Source organism: Orycteropus afer, unplaced genomic scaffold (genome assembly GCF_000298275.1).
Source record: "Orycteropus afer afer isolate SDZICR_OR568_19922 unplaced genomic scaffold, OryAfe1.0 scaffold00249, whole genome shotgun sequence".
NCBI lineage: Eukaryota > Metazoa > Chordata > Mammalia > Tubulidentata > Orycteropodidae > Orycteropus > Orycteropus afer.
This window is the reverse complement of record NW_006921836.1, coordinates 3,893,676-3,913,467: the sequence shown is the minus strand read 5'-3', so window position 1 is coordinate 3,913,467 and position 19,792 is coordinate 3,893,676. Positions and strand designations below refer to the sequence as shown.

The following is a 19,792-nucleotide window of genomic DNA, read 5'->3' as shown; positions in this document are numbered from 1 at the left end:
GCCACTTGGAAGCCTAGGAATCTAAATAATATGAAAAAAGCTTAATGTAGAATGTTTACTTGAGCCCATGCCATGCTTTCTTCAGTTTCCAGAAGATTCATATTCAGTGTTACTACAGCCAACTAGTCTACAGAGTATCCCAGCAACATCGTCAGACCAGAGGCTGCCACCCTTGCCTGGCAATCATCCAGGTACCTGAGACTCTATTATTTGCACCAAATAAGAAAACTTAGAAGAATATATGAGTCTGCCAGACATTTACTGGTAATTAAAACTTGATATATAGAGAGGAGAAATTAGAACAGCTCATTTACATTTTAAGGTGTATGAAGTAAACAAACTTAGGATCAATATCATCATGACTGACATTGAGAGGTAAAATGTGTGTTGAACTGTCTATTGCCTTTTGAATGTTAAGGTAAATATATCTTTACTTGAGGTCTGGAAATCTTTCATATAGTTTTCTTTCTGGCTGTCATTTTGTTGTTAGGATCTTATATTTGAAGTTTTTAAATTATAAAGAGAGTATTAATTGCACATATCTCTTGGAAAAGCACAATGTATGTTTACAGGTTCTTTCCCCCCGCCCCAAGCAATGACAAAGAAAGATCTTCAGCCACCCAATTACTACGAGGTAATGGAGTTTGATCCCTTAGCTCCTGCTGTCACTGCAGAGTAAGTAATTTATAAAATGATGAATATATTTTTGTCTGGATAGTCCCTTTGGTAACAGAGCTAACAGGGCTTGGTTTTATATTTAACTTTGTTTAGGTGTTGGCAGAAATTGATGGCCTTATTAAAAATGACTTTCAATGTTTTATAGAAGCTGTTGCTCTTAATGTTCTCATTGTTCTTGGCTTTGTGACTAAAAAATCAAAATGCTGAGGTTGCACATTAAAAAATAACCAGAATCCTGGGGGCTCAGGACCATAGCCTCAGAGAACATCTAGGTCAATTGGCATAAGATAATATTGTACATTCTACTTCAGTGAGTAATGACTGGGGTCTTAAAAGCTTGTGAGCAGCCATCTAAGGTGCAATTATTGGTGTCTCTCCATCTGGTGCAAAGAAGAGTAAAGAAAATCAAAGATGCAAGGACTTTATCAAAGAAAATCAGAGATGTAGAGGACTAACAGACCATGCCAACCCCAGCCTCCCTCACCCTGAGACCAGAAGACTTAACCTGGTACCTGGCTACCACTGCTGACTGCTCTGAAAGGGATCACAGTAGAAAGTCTTAGATAAAGTGGGGTAAAAATATGGAATAAAACTCAAAATACTAAAAAAGACCAGGTTTACTGTCTGATAGTAGTGGAACTCCTGAGACTATGGCCCTTAGACACCCTTCACGCCTAGAACTGAATTCACCCCCATGGCTTAATTTTCAGCCTAACAACAGGTAAGCCTATAAAGTGAACAGTAACACCAGGTAGTTCTGTCCTCCGTAGAACAGTCAACTATAGGAGATCAAAATGACAGCATTTGCCCAAGGACAAAGCTCAGAAGGCAGGAAAGGATAGGAAAGAAGGACGAATGGAAATGGGAAGCACAGGGCGGAGGTGGGACGAGTGCTGTTATATTGTGTGGATTGTGATCAATGTCACAAAACAAAGTGTGTATGAATCATTGAATAGAACACTAATTTGCTATGTAAACTCATCCAAATCACAATAAAAAGTAAAGAGAAAAAAAGAATAATCAGAACTAACATGGACATCCTCATAGATGCTTTGGTAAAAAGTCACATTCTCTCCAGCTTGAGAAGGGTACCATTTGCAGATAGATGACATAAGTAACACCACATTGATGAGATGTTCTGCATGAGCTCTGACTACTGATCCCCAAAGAACATACAAGAACTTGTTTTTAGTCTTCAATACTGACACAAGGTACTTAAAATGGATTAATATTTGGTTTAAAAAACAACTTGAAATCCTTAAAGCACCATTATTTAATTTCATATTGGGCCAAAGCACATAAATATTTATGGGCTAGGGGAGTGGTAGATACAATAGAGCTTTAATATACTTTGATTAATTGAAAGTTACTCCCAAAGTTCTTAAAAACGATTAAAACAAGATTTTAGAAATCATTATTCAGAAATTGGCAGCCTATAAGTTGTATCTTGCTGGTAGTTGTGTTCTGTTTGATCCATACAAAATTTAAAATGTGCAATTTTTGAAATTAATTTCCAACCACAAAATACTGGAATATTTCCCAAAAATCTGAATTTCTGATTTTTTTTGGAAGTCTTGGCAGAGCCAGGCCTACAATTTATATGCCAACAACAGGTTGGAGCTGAGTAGTGTCTCCCTCCCTTAGCAAAGGCATACTCTGCAGTCCACTGGGGGCCACCTGACCTGCTGCGTCCATTCATTTGATCTGCCTGGCATGGGTAGGCATTTGAGTTTTTGACCCCCATTTTAAATGCTCAATTTAGTGATACATTTTGGAATAATGTATGAATAAATCTTCTAGACTTAGGAATTCACTAATTTTTTTTTTCTAACTCGGCATCATTATTTTGCTTAATAAAGTACCACTGAATGATGTTATTGATGTATGGGATTTAGAAATAATTGGTATTAAGCTAGGTCTGCTCTCTGAAGACTTAATGTTTTTATCAGTTTCTGCCTTCAAATATGAAACATTTTTTTTATTCCAATTAATAAGATTACTGTAAGTAGACATGGCAGTGCAACAGATATCAAAGATGAGAGAGAAAGTAAAAAGCTAAGTTTTTTAATTCCCTGCCATTGTTTTCAATTTCTGGGTGTAGGGTATCTTAATTCACTGTTGTCTGTGAACCCCTGGTAAAGAATTTCTGCTTTAGCAGGACAGAGGAAAATACTTATGGTGATAGACACATACACATACACACACACACACACGTAATATATAGTACAAAAAAAAAAAAAAAAATTCAAAAGCTCTGGTGGCATAATGCCTAATGCATTTGACTGCTAACCAGAAGGTTGGCGGTTCAAACAACCAGCTGCTCTGTGGAAGGAAGACTGGGGAATCTACTTCTTGAAGAGTTACCACCTCAGAAACCCAAAGGGGGTCACTGTAAGTTAAAATCGACTTGATGGCAGTGAGTTTTTTGGTTTGACATCGAGTCGATTTTGACTCATAGCAACCCCATAGAGTTTCTGACCTTGTAATTCTTTACAAAAGCAGACTGCCTCATCTTTCTCCTGTGAAGTGGCTAGTGATTTTGAACCACTGACCTTTTGGTTAGCAGTCAAATGCCTTAGGCATTAAATCACATGTGTAAACAGAAATTATATCAGCAAGCAAATATGTATTTATGATTGGTGTTAATGGTATAAAGGAATATGGTAACTTGAAAATGTGTTAACAGGGAGAACTAATTTAACTGACAGACAAAGTTTAAGGACATGACATTAAAGCTTAGACCTGCAGCTGTTAGTCAAGGGGCAAGTTTGGGAATGGTACAGACCCAGGACACAACTTGTACAGAGACCTCAAGGAAAGAAAAAGACTTGGCATATTTAAGGAAATGAAAATGCCAGAGCCAAGAGTAAAGAGAACAATAGAGAGCTGGTTAACAGATGTAGAAACTGTAATTTCAAAGCAAAGAGAAGGGCATGTACAACTCTGATGAACGTTGCTGCAAGGTCAAGTACGACAGGACTGAGAACTAAACATTAGATTAATAGACATTGGTGATTTTAGTAAAAGTCATTTTGGTAGATTGATAGGTATGGAAGCCAAATCCTGCTGTTAAAAAGTAAGAGATGAAGTAGAGATAATATGCAGGTAACTTAGCTTACATGTGAAAGGATGATGGAAAGTGTCCAGCAGCTAGAGAACGATTAATGAGGTGATTACTTAAAGTAGATATAGGTTTAAGGATTGTTTTATAAAATGGGATATGCTAAAGCATCTTTGAATTCTGAGTAGGATCTAGTAGAGAGGGAGAGGTTGAAGATTCGGGAAGAGTGGATAACTGAAAGAGTGAAGTGTTTGATAGGCAGAGGTAGGTAGAATCACACAGTATAGGATAAGTACAGATGAAGATATTTCTTTATCATGACATTTCATTTAATTAAGAAGTGACATCTGGCTGAGAGTGAGAGGGGGATCACAGGCTAAGGAAGGCTGAAATAGTTCTGTGGAAAATGAGACATGAAACTGATCAGAGAAACATATTAAGATTGCAAGGCCATGCTGGGAGGCCTAATGAAGTTGGTGATAGTGACTTTAGAGTGTTGATTTTTATATCTGAATATCATATTTATGGGTATAGATACCATTTTCTACTTACAAATATATGTAAGAAATGAAAGATGTCAGAAAAATTACTGTAAGGCATAAAGGTGAGAGTAACAAAGGTTGTTCAGGACCCTGGACTATAATCACATAGGTTAAATAAGCTGGAGCAGAGTATTTAATTTTTTGATTTTTAATTTTAAAACCAGGAAAAGCTGAGCAGGATCTATTCCCTGTTTGACAAGAACCAAACTCTTGTTTGTCCGAATTTGCACCATATTTTTCATTTAAATAACAGAACTGAATTGGTTATACACTATAGATATTTATAAGATGCACTGAAATTGCAACATTGGAATTTAGGAAAGCACAAATGTACACTTTGGGACCAAGTTCTTTGTTTTCATTCACTGATACACCCTGAATACTCAAAGTAGCCCAATTTCTAGTTAAGGTGCTAGCAGTTAAAAAACAAAATAGGACTTTTAAATGATGTTATTATCAATTTATTAATTGATCATGTAACCTTTTTGCCATGATGGCTGGTTTTGTTTCAGAGCTATTTATGAAGAAATTGATGTTCATCACCACAAAAGAGCTCAAAGTCACACTGATTGTTGAGGTAAAAACTTTTAGTTTACACAGTTTACATACCACATTGTCCATCATTTCAGTGCAGCTGTCACGTCCTATAAATATTTTCATTAGGGCCATCTGAGACTATATTTTGGTGACTGAAATATCATTAGAAAAGTTCCTCTTAATCACTCAAATGATAATAAGCTATTGTTCACTAATGAAATACATTCTTTGTAGTGTTTTCAACTAGAAATAATGAGGCTTGGTAATGCAGATGTTAGTTTACAGTATATAAATGCCATTAGTGATAACAAAATAGATTATCAGTAGAAACTTAACCCTGAAATCATGCTTTTGTCCTTAATGTGCAGTCAATACCTGTTAATTGGTCCTGGTAGAACCAGGGAGCTGGCTGGGGGGTGACAGTGGTGGTAGCTCATAGCAGCTCAAGGGGGCAGATGGACCAGGAAGCTGGCCAGGGGCAGCAGCAGTGCGGTTCAGAGCAGCTTGAGGGAGGAGATAGACCAGGAAGTGGGATGCACAGTGGTTCAGAGCAGCTGAGGGAGACCAGAAAGTGAGTGAAGTGTTTGGAACCGCTAAGGGAGGCAAACTTTTATGTTAGTTTGTCCTACTGTAGTGGCTTGCACGTTGCTGTGAAGCTGAAGGCTATGCCACTGGTGTTTCAAATGATAGCAGGTGGTGGACAGGTTTCAGCAGAGCTTCCAGACTAAGACAGACTGGGAAGAAGGAAGAGGCCATCCACTTCTCAAAGAATTGCCGAGTGGAAACCTTATGAATAGCAGTGAAACACTGTCTGATTTATTACTGGAAAACTTTATGAATAACGCTGTAACACTGTCCAATACACTGCCAGAAGATGAGCCCCTCAGCTCAGAGGGCACTCAAGATATGACTGGGGAAGAGCTACCTCCTCAGAGTAGAGCTGACTTTAATGAAGTGGATAGAGCAAAGCTTTTGGGGCCTGTTTGCTGACATGGCATGACTCAAAATGAGAAAAAACAGCTGTTAACATCCATTAATAACTGGAACATGGAATGTATGAAGTATGAATCTAGGAAAACTGGACTTGTCAAAAATGAAATAGAACACATAAAGATCAATATCCTAGGCATCAGTGAGCTGAAATGGACTGGATTTAGCCATTTTGAATCAGACAGCCATATGATCTACTATGCTGGGAATGACAATTTGAAGAGGAATGGCATGGCATTCATCATAAGAATGTTTCAAGAGCTATCCTGAAGTATAGTGTTGTCAGTGGTAGGATAATATCCATATTATTATTATAAGGAAGACCAGTTAATACTACCACTATTCAGATTTACACATCAACCACCAAAGCCAAAGATGAGGAAATTGAAGATTTTTACCAACTTCTGCAGTCTGAAATTGACTGAACATGCAATCAAAATGTGTTGATTATCACTGGTGATTGGAATGCAAAAGCTGGTAACAAAGAAGAATCGCTGGTAGTTGGAAAATATGGCCTTGGTGATTGAAGTAATGCTGGAGAGCGCATGATAGAATTTTGCAACACCAATGACTTACTCATTGCAAATACCTTTTTTCAACAACACAAATGGCAGCTATACAAGTGGACTTCACCAGATGGAGTACATAAGAATCAGATTGACTGCATCTGTGGCAAGAGGTGATGGAGATGGTCAGTATCACCAATGACTAAAAACCAGAAGATTGTGAGATGACATCAAGAACATCATCCATGAAGACAGCAAAAGGTCATTAAAAAGACAGGTAAGGAAGAAAACACCACAATGGTTGTAAGAAGAGACTCTGAAACTTGCCTCTGAATGGAAAGTAGCTAAAGCAAATGGAAGAAATGACAAGATAAAAGAGCTGAACACAAGATTTAAAATAGCAGCTTGAGAAGACAGTCAATTATTATAATGAAATGCACAAAGACCTGGAGTTAGAAAACCAAAAGAGAAGAACACACTCAGCATTTCTCAAGCTGAAAGCACTGAAGAAAAAATAGAAGCCCCGAGTTGCAATATTAAAAGAGTCTATGGACAAAATATTGAATGATGTAGGAAACATCAAAAGAAGATGGAAGGAATACACAAAGTCATTGTACCAAAAAGAACTAGTCAATGTTCATCCCTTTCAGGAGGTGGCATATGATCAAGAACCAATGGTAATGAAGAAGTCAAAGCTGCACTGAAGGAGTGGTGAAAAACAAGGCTCCAGGAATTGACAAAATACCCATTGAAATGTTTAAACAAATGGATGCTGCACTGGAGGCACTCACTCAGCTATGCCAAGAGATTTGGAAGACAACTACTTGGCCAACTGACTGGAAGAGATCCATATTTGTACCCATTTGAAAGAAAGGTGATTCCACAGAATGTGGAAATTATCGAACAGTATCATTAATATCACATGCAAGTAAATCTTACTGAAGATAATTCAAAAATGGTTGCAGTAATATATTGACAGAGAACTTCCAGAAATGCAAGCTGGACTCAGAAGAGGACATGGACTGAGGGATATCATTGCTGATGTCAGATGGATCTTGGCTCAAAGCAAAGAATACCAAAAAGATGTTTGTGTTTTATTGACTATGCACAAGCATTCCATTGTGTGGATCATAACAAATTATGGATAACACTGAGAAGAATGGGAATTCCAGAACACTTAATTATACTCATGAAGAACCTATACATAGACCAGGAAGCTGTCGTTAGAACAGAACAAGGGGATACTCCATGGTTTAAAATCAGTAAAGGCGTGCATCAAGGTTTTATTTATCCTTTCATCATACTTGTTCAATCTATATGCGAAACAAATAATCCAAGAAGCTGGACTATATAAAGAATGTGGCATCAGGATTGGAAGAAGACTCATTAACAATCTACGATACACAGACAACACAACTTTGCTTGCTGAAAGTGAGAATGACTTGAAGCACTTACTAATGAAGATTAAAGACTATAGTCTGCAGTATGGATTATACCTCAATATAAAGAAAAAAAAAAAATCCTCACAACTGGACCAATAAGCAGTATCATGATAAATGAAAAAAAGATTGAAGTTGTCAAAGACTTCATATTACTTGGTTCTACAGTCAACACCAATGGAAGCAGCAGTCAAGACATTAGATGACGTAGTGCATTGGGCAAATTTGCTGCAAAAGACCTCTTTCACGTGCTGAAGAGCAAAGATGTCTCCTCAAAGACTAAAGCATGCCTAACCCAAGCCATGGTGTTTTCAGTCACCTTGTATGCATGTGAGAGCTGGACAGTGAATAAGGAAGAATGAAGAATAGTCAATGCTTTTGAGTTTTGGTGTTGGTGAAAAATACTGAGAGTACCACAGACTGCTAAAACAACTAACAAATATGTCCTGGGAGAAGTGCAGCCAGAATGTTCCTTGGAAGTTAGAATAGCTAGACTTCATCTCACCTACTTTGGTCATGTTGTCAGAAGGGACCATTCCCTGGAGGATATCATGCTTGGTAAAGTGGAGAGTCAACAGAAAAGGGGAAGGCCCTCAATGAGATGGATTGACACAGTGGCTGCAATGATAGGCTCAGGTATAGCAAGGATAGTGAGGCTGGCACAGGACCAGGCAGTGTTTCATGGTGTTATGCATAAGGTCGCTATGAGCTGAGATGACTCAGTGGCACCTAACAACAACAGAACCCATTCATTGTTAGTCTTCCAGATAGGTCTGGATTCTTCCTATTTACTGTCTAATGCTCCAGATGCATTAATTATCCCATTTAATTACTAACAGCAAGCTGTTAGCCTTTTTTATTCTCACACTTTCCTCCACCAATGGAAAAAGTAAATTCTCACTTTTCTATTACTGTCTTGCTTTCTAGCTTCCCAGTAGAGAAAGATGAGGAAAAGTTATCAAAGAATGGAGAAAAACAAGAGGATAGAGATGACTGACTACCTTCTCTCTGTTGTAGGCAAAACTGGACTACCAGCTCACAAGCCACATCAGGAGTACCAATTCTCTAATGGCTAGACCCTGCCCAAAGTCTGGAAGATAAGACCTACCAGTAGGTCAAAGCCATGGTGGATACTGGAATATTTCTCCTCTACAATAATGAAGTTTCAATAGGAGAGTAATAGTTCCAGGGGAACATTAATGATTCTGGACAACAGCTTAAGATTTATCTCAAAAGAATTTGTTTGTGACATATATTCACTTAAAACTTCAGCTGAAGAAAAATATATTATACTTCAGCCATCCAGTTTGATTTCAGGGTCTTAGGTTGTACTAGTCTTCCTACATTTTAGAAAATAAATTATCAGAAAGAAATCATCACACAGTTGTGATAAAAGTAGATGAAGATTCCTTTTTACAAAGTAATTCTGAATAGATGTAAGCATAAAATGTGAGAAACTAAAGGTATTATCCAGGGAAATTACTGAGTGCCTTCAATTAACTAAAATTGAATGTGAAAGTCAGTTTGCACTTCTCTATAAGTAATACTCTTGTTCAGAATTATGAATTGTAAAAGCCTTGATGATTGTAAACATCACTGGACTCTGCATCAAGTTGCCTTTAATTTTGATTCTTTATAATACTTTTTTTAAAACAGTAATTTAATATTTCTATTTAGAACAAAGATTTTACTGAGAAACGTTCAGAATAAATTGTGCATTAGTTGACATAAATTACAAGACAAATAAATTACTATTAAAATAATTTAATGTATCCTTTTTACAGAGTTTGTTCACAAAAGATCTTCGGATACCAGTACATGTACACAACCCTACATTTAAACATTCAGAGACTTCAAACTGTGACAGTAAATCCCAGAAGTCTGACAGATATATTTACATATTTTATTTCAATTTCATGGTACCATAATTTCAAAGTAATTATCTATTCATTACTATGATTGTAAAATAGCCCTAGACCTTAAAACATAAAGTAGAATTTGAAATAAGAATGCAATCTTTGGACAAGTTATTTAGTGATTCCTCTTTCATGTTGAGCTTTTAAAATAATGACTTCAATGTGAACACACTGAAGGCAAGTAGTAACCAACTATTTTCAAGATAATAAATATGGTTAGAAGTCCTGGTTTAGCCTAAAATAAATAAGATTAGGTATAAATTTTTTAAAAAATTCTCAGATTAATGCTATTAAGTATGAAGGGCCAATAATTTGAAAGAGATCTACTACTAACTTAAACTGTAACGTTAAATCCATGCCTGCATATTTAAAAAGCAAAGCAGTTTCTTTTAATACTACTATCAGACTCTTAAGTTTGGTAGTGAACAGTCATACATTCCAAAGAGGCACTATGGGTTCCTTATGGTATAGGCTAATCTTGTTTTCTGAATTTTAAGTGGGGTAAATTAGTTGGCGGAGGGGAGGAGGGTAGAACCATCAGTACATGATAATTTAGTAACATTATAGAATTACTTCTCCGAGAAGGCCAAAAATCACAAATCACAAACAAGATTGTTGACATCAGTTATAGCCTGGAACTGGCAACTTGTGGCCTTCTTTAGCTTCAAAAAAAGTATAAGAAAGAGTAATAAGATCAACATTCAACATTCTTGGATCTTCAGCAAATTCGGGATCAATGTAGAAAAATACTGGCATATCTACTTCCTCTTGTGGATTAAGTCTTTGTTCTTCAAAACAGAAGCACTAGAAGTTATAGAAAGATATAATTTAATAACATTTCTATTACTATAACAGAAACTAAGAAAATAGTTAATTGCCTTTCATAAGCATACTTTTAAGTACTGTGATGGACTAATGCCATCATTTCATCTCAAACTGAGCTCTGCTTTAGGGGTTTAGAATCAACAAATTATGTCTTCTAATCTTAAAAGCAGATACCTGTTTGATTTGGCTTTCAGTCTTTACACAGCTGATGTGAAAGGGGGAAAACATGCAGCTTGAAATTTAGGAAAATATGTGTTTTCAGAAATTATAAGTGTCTACTAAAACCTAAAACACTGAAGCAAATTGAGCATTAAACAGTTTCATGTGCCTTTATCATATTCTACAAAGTTTGCAGATAGTTGTACCTGTATTTTATTGAAATACTGTCCAGCTTCAAATGGCACAACATTGTAGGTAGAAATTCCGATTACTGGTTTATCAGTAGGATTCTTAGCTTTATAAAAAGCCAGCGCAGTCTCTCCTGGCACTACCTGTTTTAAAGAAAATATATATTATCAATACTTAAAATCTCACATGGTTCTTTTCACTACTAACTTATCCTCAGAATATTTTCCTCATTTATAAGATAATACCTACTTTAAACTAATGTGAGTCAGCAAAATAAATTGTGAATATTACCCATATACATAGCTGAGTTTCAAATTTTATTTGCATGGATCAATGAGGAACTAATGTTCTGTTATGCATAATTGTTGTTAGGTGCCATCTAGTCAGTTTCAACTCATAGCAACTCTATGTACAACAGAACAGAACACTGCCTGGTCCTGCACCGTTCTTACAATCATTGCTATGCTTGAGCCCACCACTGCAGCCACTGTGTCAATCCATTTCGTTGAAGATCTTCCCCTTTTTTACTGACCCTCTACTTTACCAAGCATGATATCATTCTGCAGGGACGGGTCTCCCCTGACAATGTAACTAAAGTATGAGAAATGACGCCTGGCCATTCTCCATTCTAAAGAAAATTCTGGCTGTACTTCCTTCAAAATAAACCTGTTCATTCTTCTAGCAGTCTATGGTACATTCGATATTCTTCACCAACACTGCAATTCAAATGCGTAAGTTCTTCTGCAGTCTTTTCACTTGCATATAAAGCTATTAAAAATACCATGGCTTAGGTCAGGTGCATCTTAGTCTTCAAAGTGACAGCTTTGCTTGAAAACACTTGTTCTGGTTACCTAGTGCCGCTCTGAAGAGAAATATACCACAAATGGGATGGCCTTAACAAAGAGGAGTTTATTCTTACAATTTGGAGGCTTTACGTCCAAGTTCAAAGTGCCAGGCTCTAGGGGCTGGGTGAAAGCCCCTCAACCTTGGGGTCCAGCTCTGCCTTCTGCTCCCAGCCCACTGGAGCTAGAGGTATTTCTTCAAATAGACAGCTGCTGGCTGCTGAGGCCGAGAAGCCCCAAGGTTGACAAAAAGGCACAGTCCCAATGTTACCAAACCACACGGCAGGCCATTAACTTAAGTCCATTTTAAGTCCCAAGGTCGGCAGAGCATAGCAGGCTGCTGAGCCATGACGCAGCTACATGCAGGGTCCAAGCACGCCATAGGCTAGAGACCATTCTCAAAGCTCCTGCTTATATACAGAAAACAGATGACTTACCCAAAGGCAGCTTACTCAGCTGCTTGTGGTAGATCCTACCATGGAGCTGATTGATAGTCTCATCATGGGGAATACTACCACCAGCTGCCCAGCCGGTCAACCAGGCCCAGCTAAGTTGACAGACAAACGTAACTACCACAACGCTTTAAAGGGGTCTTTTGCAGCAAATTTGCATAATTAGTTATGAATTATCCTTTTGTATATCTGAAGTCTTCAAGTAGTAATCTGCAAATTAAGTTATTTAAAATGTGTTCATGGACAAGCCTAGCCTTCTACAGCCCAAGCCTAAATTCTTGGTAATATTTCTATTTGAGTAACAGTATATAGCTGACTAAAGGAAAAGTTTTAAAGGAAACCACCATTAAACTGAGCTTCCTTACAACCAGAATAAAACTCTAACTGAATAGAACCTTTATTTAACCAAAAAGCTTTCAATCTGCTTTGAGAAAACAGGCAATAGCAAAGGTTTTTTAAAAAAATCAATTTCCAAAGAATGTTTTGTCATGTGTAACAATTCAGCCACTGATACCTTGTATACTATTGTTCTGGTTAGGATGGCTTTAACAAAAGAAGAGTTTATTCTCTTACAGTTTGGAGGCTTTAAGTCTGAGTTCAAAGTGCCAGGCTCTAGGGGCTGGGTGAAAGCCCCTTGACTCTGAGCTTCAGCTCTGCCTCCTGCTCCCAGTCCACTGAAGCTGTAGGCATTTCTTTACTCACACAGCTGCTGGCTGCTGAGGCTGACAAACCCAAGGTTGATAAGTGAAAAGGCACAGTCCCAATGTTACCAACCACATGGCAGGCTATTGATTCAAGTCACTGAAAGTCCCAAGATCAGCAGAGCATGGCAGGCTCCTGAACAACGACTCAGCTACAGCAGGGTTCAAGCGTGCCATAAGCTAGAGACCATTCCCAAAGCTGCTGCTTATATATGGGAAACAGACCACATCCCTAAAGCAGCTGCTCTTGTGGTGGATCCCACCATGGAGTTGACTGACCATCTCATCATGGGAAGTAACTACCACCAGCTGCCCAGGCACTCAACCAGCCCCAGCCAAGCTGACACACAACCTTAACTACCACAACTACCATATATATGGAATAAACATTAAAAAAAAAATTAACTTAGAGAATCCTCAATCATTGACGAATCAGACATGTTTACTCACCTAGGGATGCACTAATATTTTTAAGAGTTTTCCAGAAGGGCTGAAATTCAGTCTTTCTGGTTAATCCTCAGTTAATGAGATGATTTCAATTAAATACTCCTTAGGTTCAAGTTATTCAAGATCTTTTTAGAAAACCTTTTTAGGTATAGTATACATAACTATTTAGTACAACTAAAGCTCTTCAATTTTTTCATTTGTTTAGAGGGACAGGGATACTTTTCATCACAACCAATGATTTTCAACAATTTTCCTGTATCATCCACACCTGAGGAACAACCAGCACTATGCCTGATAGCTACAGCTACTCTAGAAATTAGTGACCAGAAGACTATTTAGTGAACTCCTAATATTATTCTTAAAGAAACAGATGACATTTTCCTGTTCTTTCAAAATGAGTTTTACTGTAATAGTATGTAACTTAAAAGTTAAAGTTTATTCTGCCACCTTAGATGTAGGGCACTATCCCTACAATGAAGTCTCTCAGGATTTTGAAATTAAGTTTACATGAGTGTTTCCTAAACTATGAAACAGTTTAAGTGACAAAAGAAATTTTTACACTGAAAAAGTAATCTTCATTTAATTGCATCAATCACTTACATATATTTCAGTTTGCTGAGGTCTAAAGTTCCACTGGAGACTTGCATGCACATCTGCATTAAAGGTAACTTTAATGATGCGATCCTTAACAGGCACCATGGTTTCAATCTGGTCTGATGCATGGCCTGCTACTGCTGATCCTCCAAGTCCAGTAGTCTACAAAAAGATAGGAAAGTGGCAGATAATACTTTCAGGTGCTGATGATTTATTGGATAAAAATAAAATTTTAAAAGCCAACTTTATTCAATTAACTTTAATAATCTAGTTGAAGCCAGGTTTATATTATTATTGTTGTTGTTTGCCATCGAGTCGGCCCCGACTCATAGCGACCCCTCCTTGGGTTTCCGAGGCAGTATCACTACGGAAGTAGGATTGCCCAACCTTCCTTCCGAGAGGTTTATATACTATCACGAATCAATTCCTATGTCTGTGTCAATGGTTTTGCCACTTTTAGGGTAACAGGGGCCTATTGGTAAAGTCATCTGTATTTACGCAATCCCTTGGTGATCTGGCAAGATCAAAAATGAGTCACTTGAAAGAAGCTGAGTCTCTAGATAAGTGAAATATTATCACTGATAATAGAGCTCAGAATTTTTAGCTTATTAAATATACTTTATTGCTAGTATTTCACATTAATTATTCATTAATAGAAATAAAATTTACCCATGACCTAGTCATTTCAATTAAATTATTTAAAAAAAATTTTTTTTAATGATCCTCCATTGTCCTTTTCCATCTCAACTTTTACAGCCCAAATTAGCTTGTAGCTTCATTCTTGCAGTTTGCTTTTCTTTGGCAGCATCATGAGTATTTTCCCATGTTGGTTCTTTTCATGTATTTGTCTGCATAATACAACTTTTATAGACATCACCAGTTAACCAAAGCACCTAATCCCTTTGGCCAATTAATCAGCTAATCATAGGGCATCAGGATAACCTGTGTCTGACACTTCTTGCCTATTTCCACTGTCATTATTTATCAGAGATGCTTTAAAAAAAAAAAAAAAAAAATCCTTACTTCCAAGGTCATCACTCTTCTGATGCTTGAGGTTGCCAGAATTCTGGTCTCCAGATACTTAACCTGTTAACTATACTAGGAAAAAAAAAACAAAAATTGAGGCTGGGGGAAGACTCCCAGCAAAAAAAAAAAAGTATTACTATTTTCTTCCTTACTTAAGTCAACTAGCTTCATTCCACTGCTATACAACATTATCAAATTACATTATGACCCTAATTGATGTATTAGAACAAATCTTGATTTTCCTTTAATATAGTCGTCTACCTAAAAAAAAAACAAAAAAAGTGCTGTCTGAGATTTAAGATGTAACTCCTTTTCCAGAAGAAGTTTTGAAAGTCATTTGAAAAAAAAAAAAAAAAATTAACTGCTCCCAAAAAGATTCCTTAATGTCATTTTCCTGACAGGCAGTCTTTGAATACAGATTTTTCAAATTTTTAAGTCCAATGCTTAGAGAAATGAAAAGATACCAAAGTGGGAAGGGGGGAAGCAAAAGAGATGCAACTGCGGCATCTTTTAGGAAATGTCACTATTAAAGTTTAGTTACATTTTTTTCCCCTTTCCCATCTTCTCATCTCTCCCCACTTAAAACACACGTGGTGGTTGTATACCTTCTATTCTGACTCATAGTGACACAATATGACAGAGTAGAACTGCACCAGAGGGTTTCCTAGGCTGTAAATCTTTACTGGAACAGATGCACCAGGCCTTTTCTCCTCAGAGCAGCTGGTTAAGTTTGAACCACTAATGTTTAGGTTAGCAACCGAGTGCTTAGCCATTGCACCACCAGGGCGCCTTACAATACACATATGCACACACACAATACTGTCAAGTACTTCTGTTTGGGTAGGGTTTCTTAGCCCTGGCACTACTGACATTTGGGGCTGTATAACTCCTTGCTGGGGGAGATTATAGTGCACACTGCAGACTGTTTAGAAGTATCCCTGGCCTCTACCTACTACATGCCAGAAGCAGACTCTGTCCTCTAGCGGTAACAACCAAAATTATCTCTAGACATTGTCAAATATCCTCTGGAGGACAAAACCACCCCCTATCCCTGCCTCTTAGTGGTTTGAGGACAATCCATACTTGCTATTTTGGATTCAGTTCCGCTTATGGTTTAACCAATATAGGTTTTGGGGTTCATGCTTGGTCCAGGCTGGTCTTCAATGAAACTACTTCAGATTTTACACTCATCCTCCCAACATCAAGCTACTTAATTTCCTACTCAAATGCTGTTAAAAAGAGATTGAAAAGCCCTTTTGACTTCTGCTTCAATCACCATCAAAAGGAAAGGCAAGTTGATCTCCGTTAAGGACAGCGGAAATAAGCCAAGCATCAATGATGGCAAAGAAGAGCAGTAACCCCTGCTAAGAATATCAGTCATGACGTTAAGCTAGTGATTCCCAACCTTTGCTACACATTGAAACTCCTTGACAAATTTAAAATGCCTGATCCACCCCCCGTCCAGATTTATTCGTTGTTGTATGGTGCCTTCTAATCAGTTCTGACTCATAGCGACCCTATGCACAAGAGAACAAAACTGCCTGGTCCTCACCATCTTTGCTATGCCTTTACTGTACCATCCTCACCGTCTTTGCTATGCCCCTCCCTGCAGCCACTGTGTCAATCCATCTTTCCCTTCTTTGCTAACCCGCTCCTTAACCAAGCATTTTTTTCTCCAGTGACTGGTTCTCTCTGACAAGATCAAAGTAAGTGAAGTCTGGCCAATGTTTCTAAGGAGCATTCCAGCTGTACTTCTTCCAAGACAGATTTATTCCTTCTTCTGGTATTTTCAGTATCCTTCGCCAAAACCACAATTCAAATGCATCAATTTTTCTCTGGTCTTCCTTATTCATTGTCCAGCTTTCACATACATGCTGTTGTTAGTTGTTGTTATGTGCTGACGAGTTATCTCCGACTCACGGTGGCTTTGTGTACAACAGAACGAAACACTGCCTGGTCCTGTGCCAGCCTCACGATCCCTACTATACCTGAGCCCATCACTGCAGCATTGTGTCAATCCATCTTCTTAAGGGCCTTCCCCTCTTTTATTGACCCTCCACTTTACCAAGCATGACATCCTTCTCCAGAGAATGGTCCCTTTTGACATGACCAAAGTAGGTGAGACGAAGTCTGGCCAGTGTCACTTCCAAGGAGCATACCAGCTGCACTTCTTCCAGGGAAGATCTCTTAGTTTTTTTAGCAGTCCATGGTATTTTCAGTATTCTTCGTCAACACTACAACTCAAAAGCATCAACTCTTGTTTACTCTTCATTATTCATTGTCCAGCTCTCACATGTATATGAGCCGAATGAAAATACCATGGCTTGGGTTAGGTGCATCTTAGTCTTCAAGGAGATATCTTTGCTCTTCAGCACTTTAAAGAGGTCTTTTGCAGCAGATCTGATGTTTTCATTGCTGCTTCCATTGGTGTTGACTGTAGAACCAAGTAATATAAAGTCTCTGACAACCTCAATCTTTTCTCCATTTATCATGATACTGCTTATTGGTCCAGTTGTGAGGATTTTGGGTTTTTTTTTCTATACTGAGGTGTAATCCATACTGCAGATGGCAGTCTTTAGTCTTCATCAGTAAGTGCTCCAAGTATCCTCACTTTCAGCAAGCAAATTTGTGTCATCAGCGTATCACAGATTGTTAATAAACCTTCTTCCAATCCTGATGCCACACCCTTCTTCCTGTAGTCCAGCTTCTCAGATTATTTGCTCAGCATACAGATTTCATAAGTATGGTGGAAGGACACACTGACACACTCCCTTCCTGATTTTAAACCATGCAGTATCCCCTTGTTCTAACTACAGCCTCCTGGTCCATGTACAGGTTCCTCTTGAGCACAATTAAGTGTTCGGGAATTCCTAGTCTTCTCAATGTTATCCACAATTTGTTATGATCCACACAATCGAGTGCCTTTGCACAGTCAATAAAACACAAGTAAACATCTTTCTGGTATTCTCTGCTTTGAGCCAAGATCTATCTGACATCAGCTATGAATATGAGGCCCCTGATAATAATACCATGGCTTGGGTCAGGGGCACCTTAGTCTTCAAAGTGACACCTTTGCTCTTTAGGCGTTAATCTTTGCAGCATATTTGCCTCGTGTAATACATCATCTTATTTCCTGACTCCTGATTTAATTAGTAAAAGGCCTAATTCATGGCTCTTTACAAAGATGAACAACAAATCTAGGTTTAAGCACAACTAACAAGAGACCAAGTATAGTCCACAGAATGCACAAATACTATATAAATCACATTTTGAAAACGGGCATATGTGTGAGCAGCTAAGGTTAGGCAGGCTGCTGGAGTTACCAGAGGGCAGACTGTGGACCTTTTCGGCGGGTGTAGTTTAGGGACTAGAGATTTTCAATCTGTTTTAGAAATGAAACGTATGTAAGCACATTCCCGAGCAGGACGTGAGCCCTGTCTGCAGCTCTGCTACTCAATTTCTTGGTGACCCTGGGTTGGTCACTCTTTTGAGTCCTTTTCCACTCTGGTAAAATCCAACTATGACACCGTGGAGGGATCGCCCTCGAGGGATCTGTCCTGCACCAGCGCCCCTACTGATCGTGCCGCGCAGTTGACAGCACCAGCCCCTACCTGGCAATAAAGTCGATAAAGGGGCACAGCTGCGTAGGACGCCCCCAGCATGCCCACGGCGGCCGCAGTCACGTACGTCAGGACAGTCTTGTTTCGCCGCCGCCAATCCTCCTCCTGCGCCCGAGTGAAAGGGTTAGTTCTCTTCGTCCGCCTTGGCGGCTGCGAAGTAAAGTCCTGGGTCATCCTCCGGCGCCCCCACGTCCCGAGCCGCCTCAGCCCCCTTTCAGCACTGCCTGTTCCCCTGCTCCACAGCCTAAGAAAAGGCTCTACGCCCTCTCCAGTCCTGGTCACGGACCCAGCGTAACTCCACCGCCAACCACACAAAACGACGTGCCTCCATCCTGTAAGCCAGGACCCTCCCATAGTGTCCGAAAAGAACACCCGCCTGCTAGAGTGAAAAGATTAGATCTCGCGAAACCTGCCTATTCTCGCGATATCTGGGTTAAACCCGCCGCTGCCTTTGCTACAGGCACTTGAGGTGACGGCCCTTGGAGTCGAGCTACGGAGGCCGGGTTGCCAGATTGCGGGTAAGTTCGCGTTTTGCTTCTTGAGTGTCAGTCTTTGTTTGCGTCCCTTCAGTTTCTAACTAATTTTTAGGAAGGCGCTTTGGCTCTTCCTCCTGCAAGTTTGGATCATCACTGGGGATGTTCGCTTGATCTCAGACTCCACCCGCCTTTGTCTCAACTTAGCGGCCCCCAGCGGCAGCTCTCCTGCGGCCCTTTTACCTGGGGTGTTCTGGCCCCCTGCCAGCCGCTTACTGCCATTGGCTTGGATTCAAGGATCACCTAGCCCAGAAAGCCTTCCTGGGTTAACTACAGCCCTCTTGGCCACTGTCAACATCTGCATTTCTTCAGCTCCTGGGAAATCTGCTTCTACTTGCTCTGATACCTCTTTACTTCTTACTTTTGCTTCTGGAGCGGCAGGGGAGAAAAAAAAAAGGGATGTTGTTGAACTCAAGTTCCTACAGAGTAGAGTGACCAGTATATTAGGGTCACTTACAGAAGGATTGAAGGCAATAGGAATGTTCATCTTGGAAAAGAAACCTTGATAGATATAATAGCTTGCTTCGCTTGTCCCAGCTGACAAGCCAGGACTTGAGGGGGAAAGATGCCACAGCCGATTCTACTTTAATAGAAGGACGCATCTTTCTAGGAGCTGTGAAGTAGTGGTTAAGAGCTCGGGTTCTGAGGTTAGGCAGTTCTGGATTCACACCACGGTCCTCACTACTCGCCCTTTGTGATTAGGCGAGTAACCACATTTGTAGCCTTATTTGTAGA

At 39.1% G+C, this 19,792-nt stretch overlaps 2 protein-coding genes across 2 annotated transcripts in view; one reads left to right on the top strand and one right to left on the bottom strand.

Moving 5' to 3' along the window:
- The window catches only part of TOM1L1 (target of myb1 like 1 membrane trafficking protein), a 46,767-nt gene extending 41,910 nt beyond the window's left edge, over positions 1-4,857 (top strand). Inside the window, exons 13-15 of the mRNA XM_007949653.1 lie at positions 86-191; positions 594-675; positions 4,794-4,857. Coding sequence (XP_007947844.1) covers positions 86-191; positions 594-675; positions 4,794-4,857 — 252 coding nt within the window. The remainder of the gene's footprint in view (positions 1-85; positions 192-593; positions 676-4,793) is intronic.
- Positions 4,858-10,290: 5,433 nt separating this feature from the next.
- Positions 10,291-18,878, bottom strand: LOC103204453 (cytochrome c oxidase assembly protein COX11, mitochondrial). The gene is made up of 4 exons (XM_007949652.1): positions 18,516-18,878; positions 13,885-14,040; positions 10,860-10,985; positions 10,291-10,473 (listed from the first exon to the last, which is right to left on the bottom strand). The coding sequence occupies exons 1-4, from the start codon at positions 18,876-18,878 to the stop codon at positions 10,291-10,293; spliced, it is 828 nt and encodes a 275-aa protein (XP_007947843.1).
- Positions 18,879-19,792: the final 914 nt, after the last annotated feature.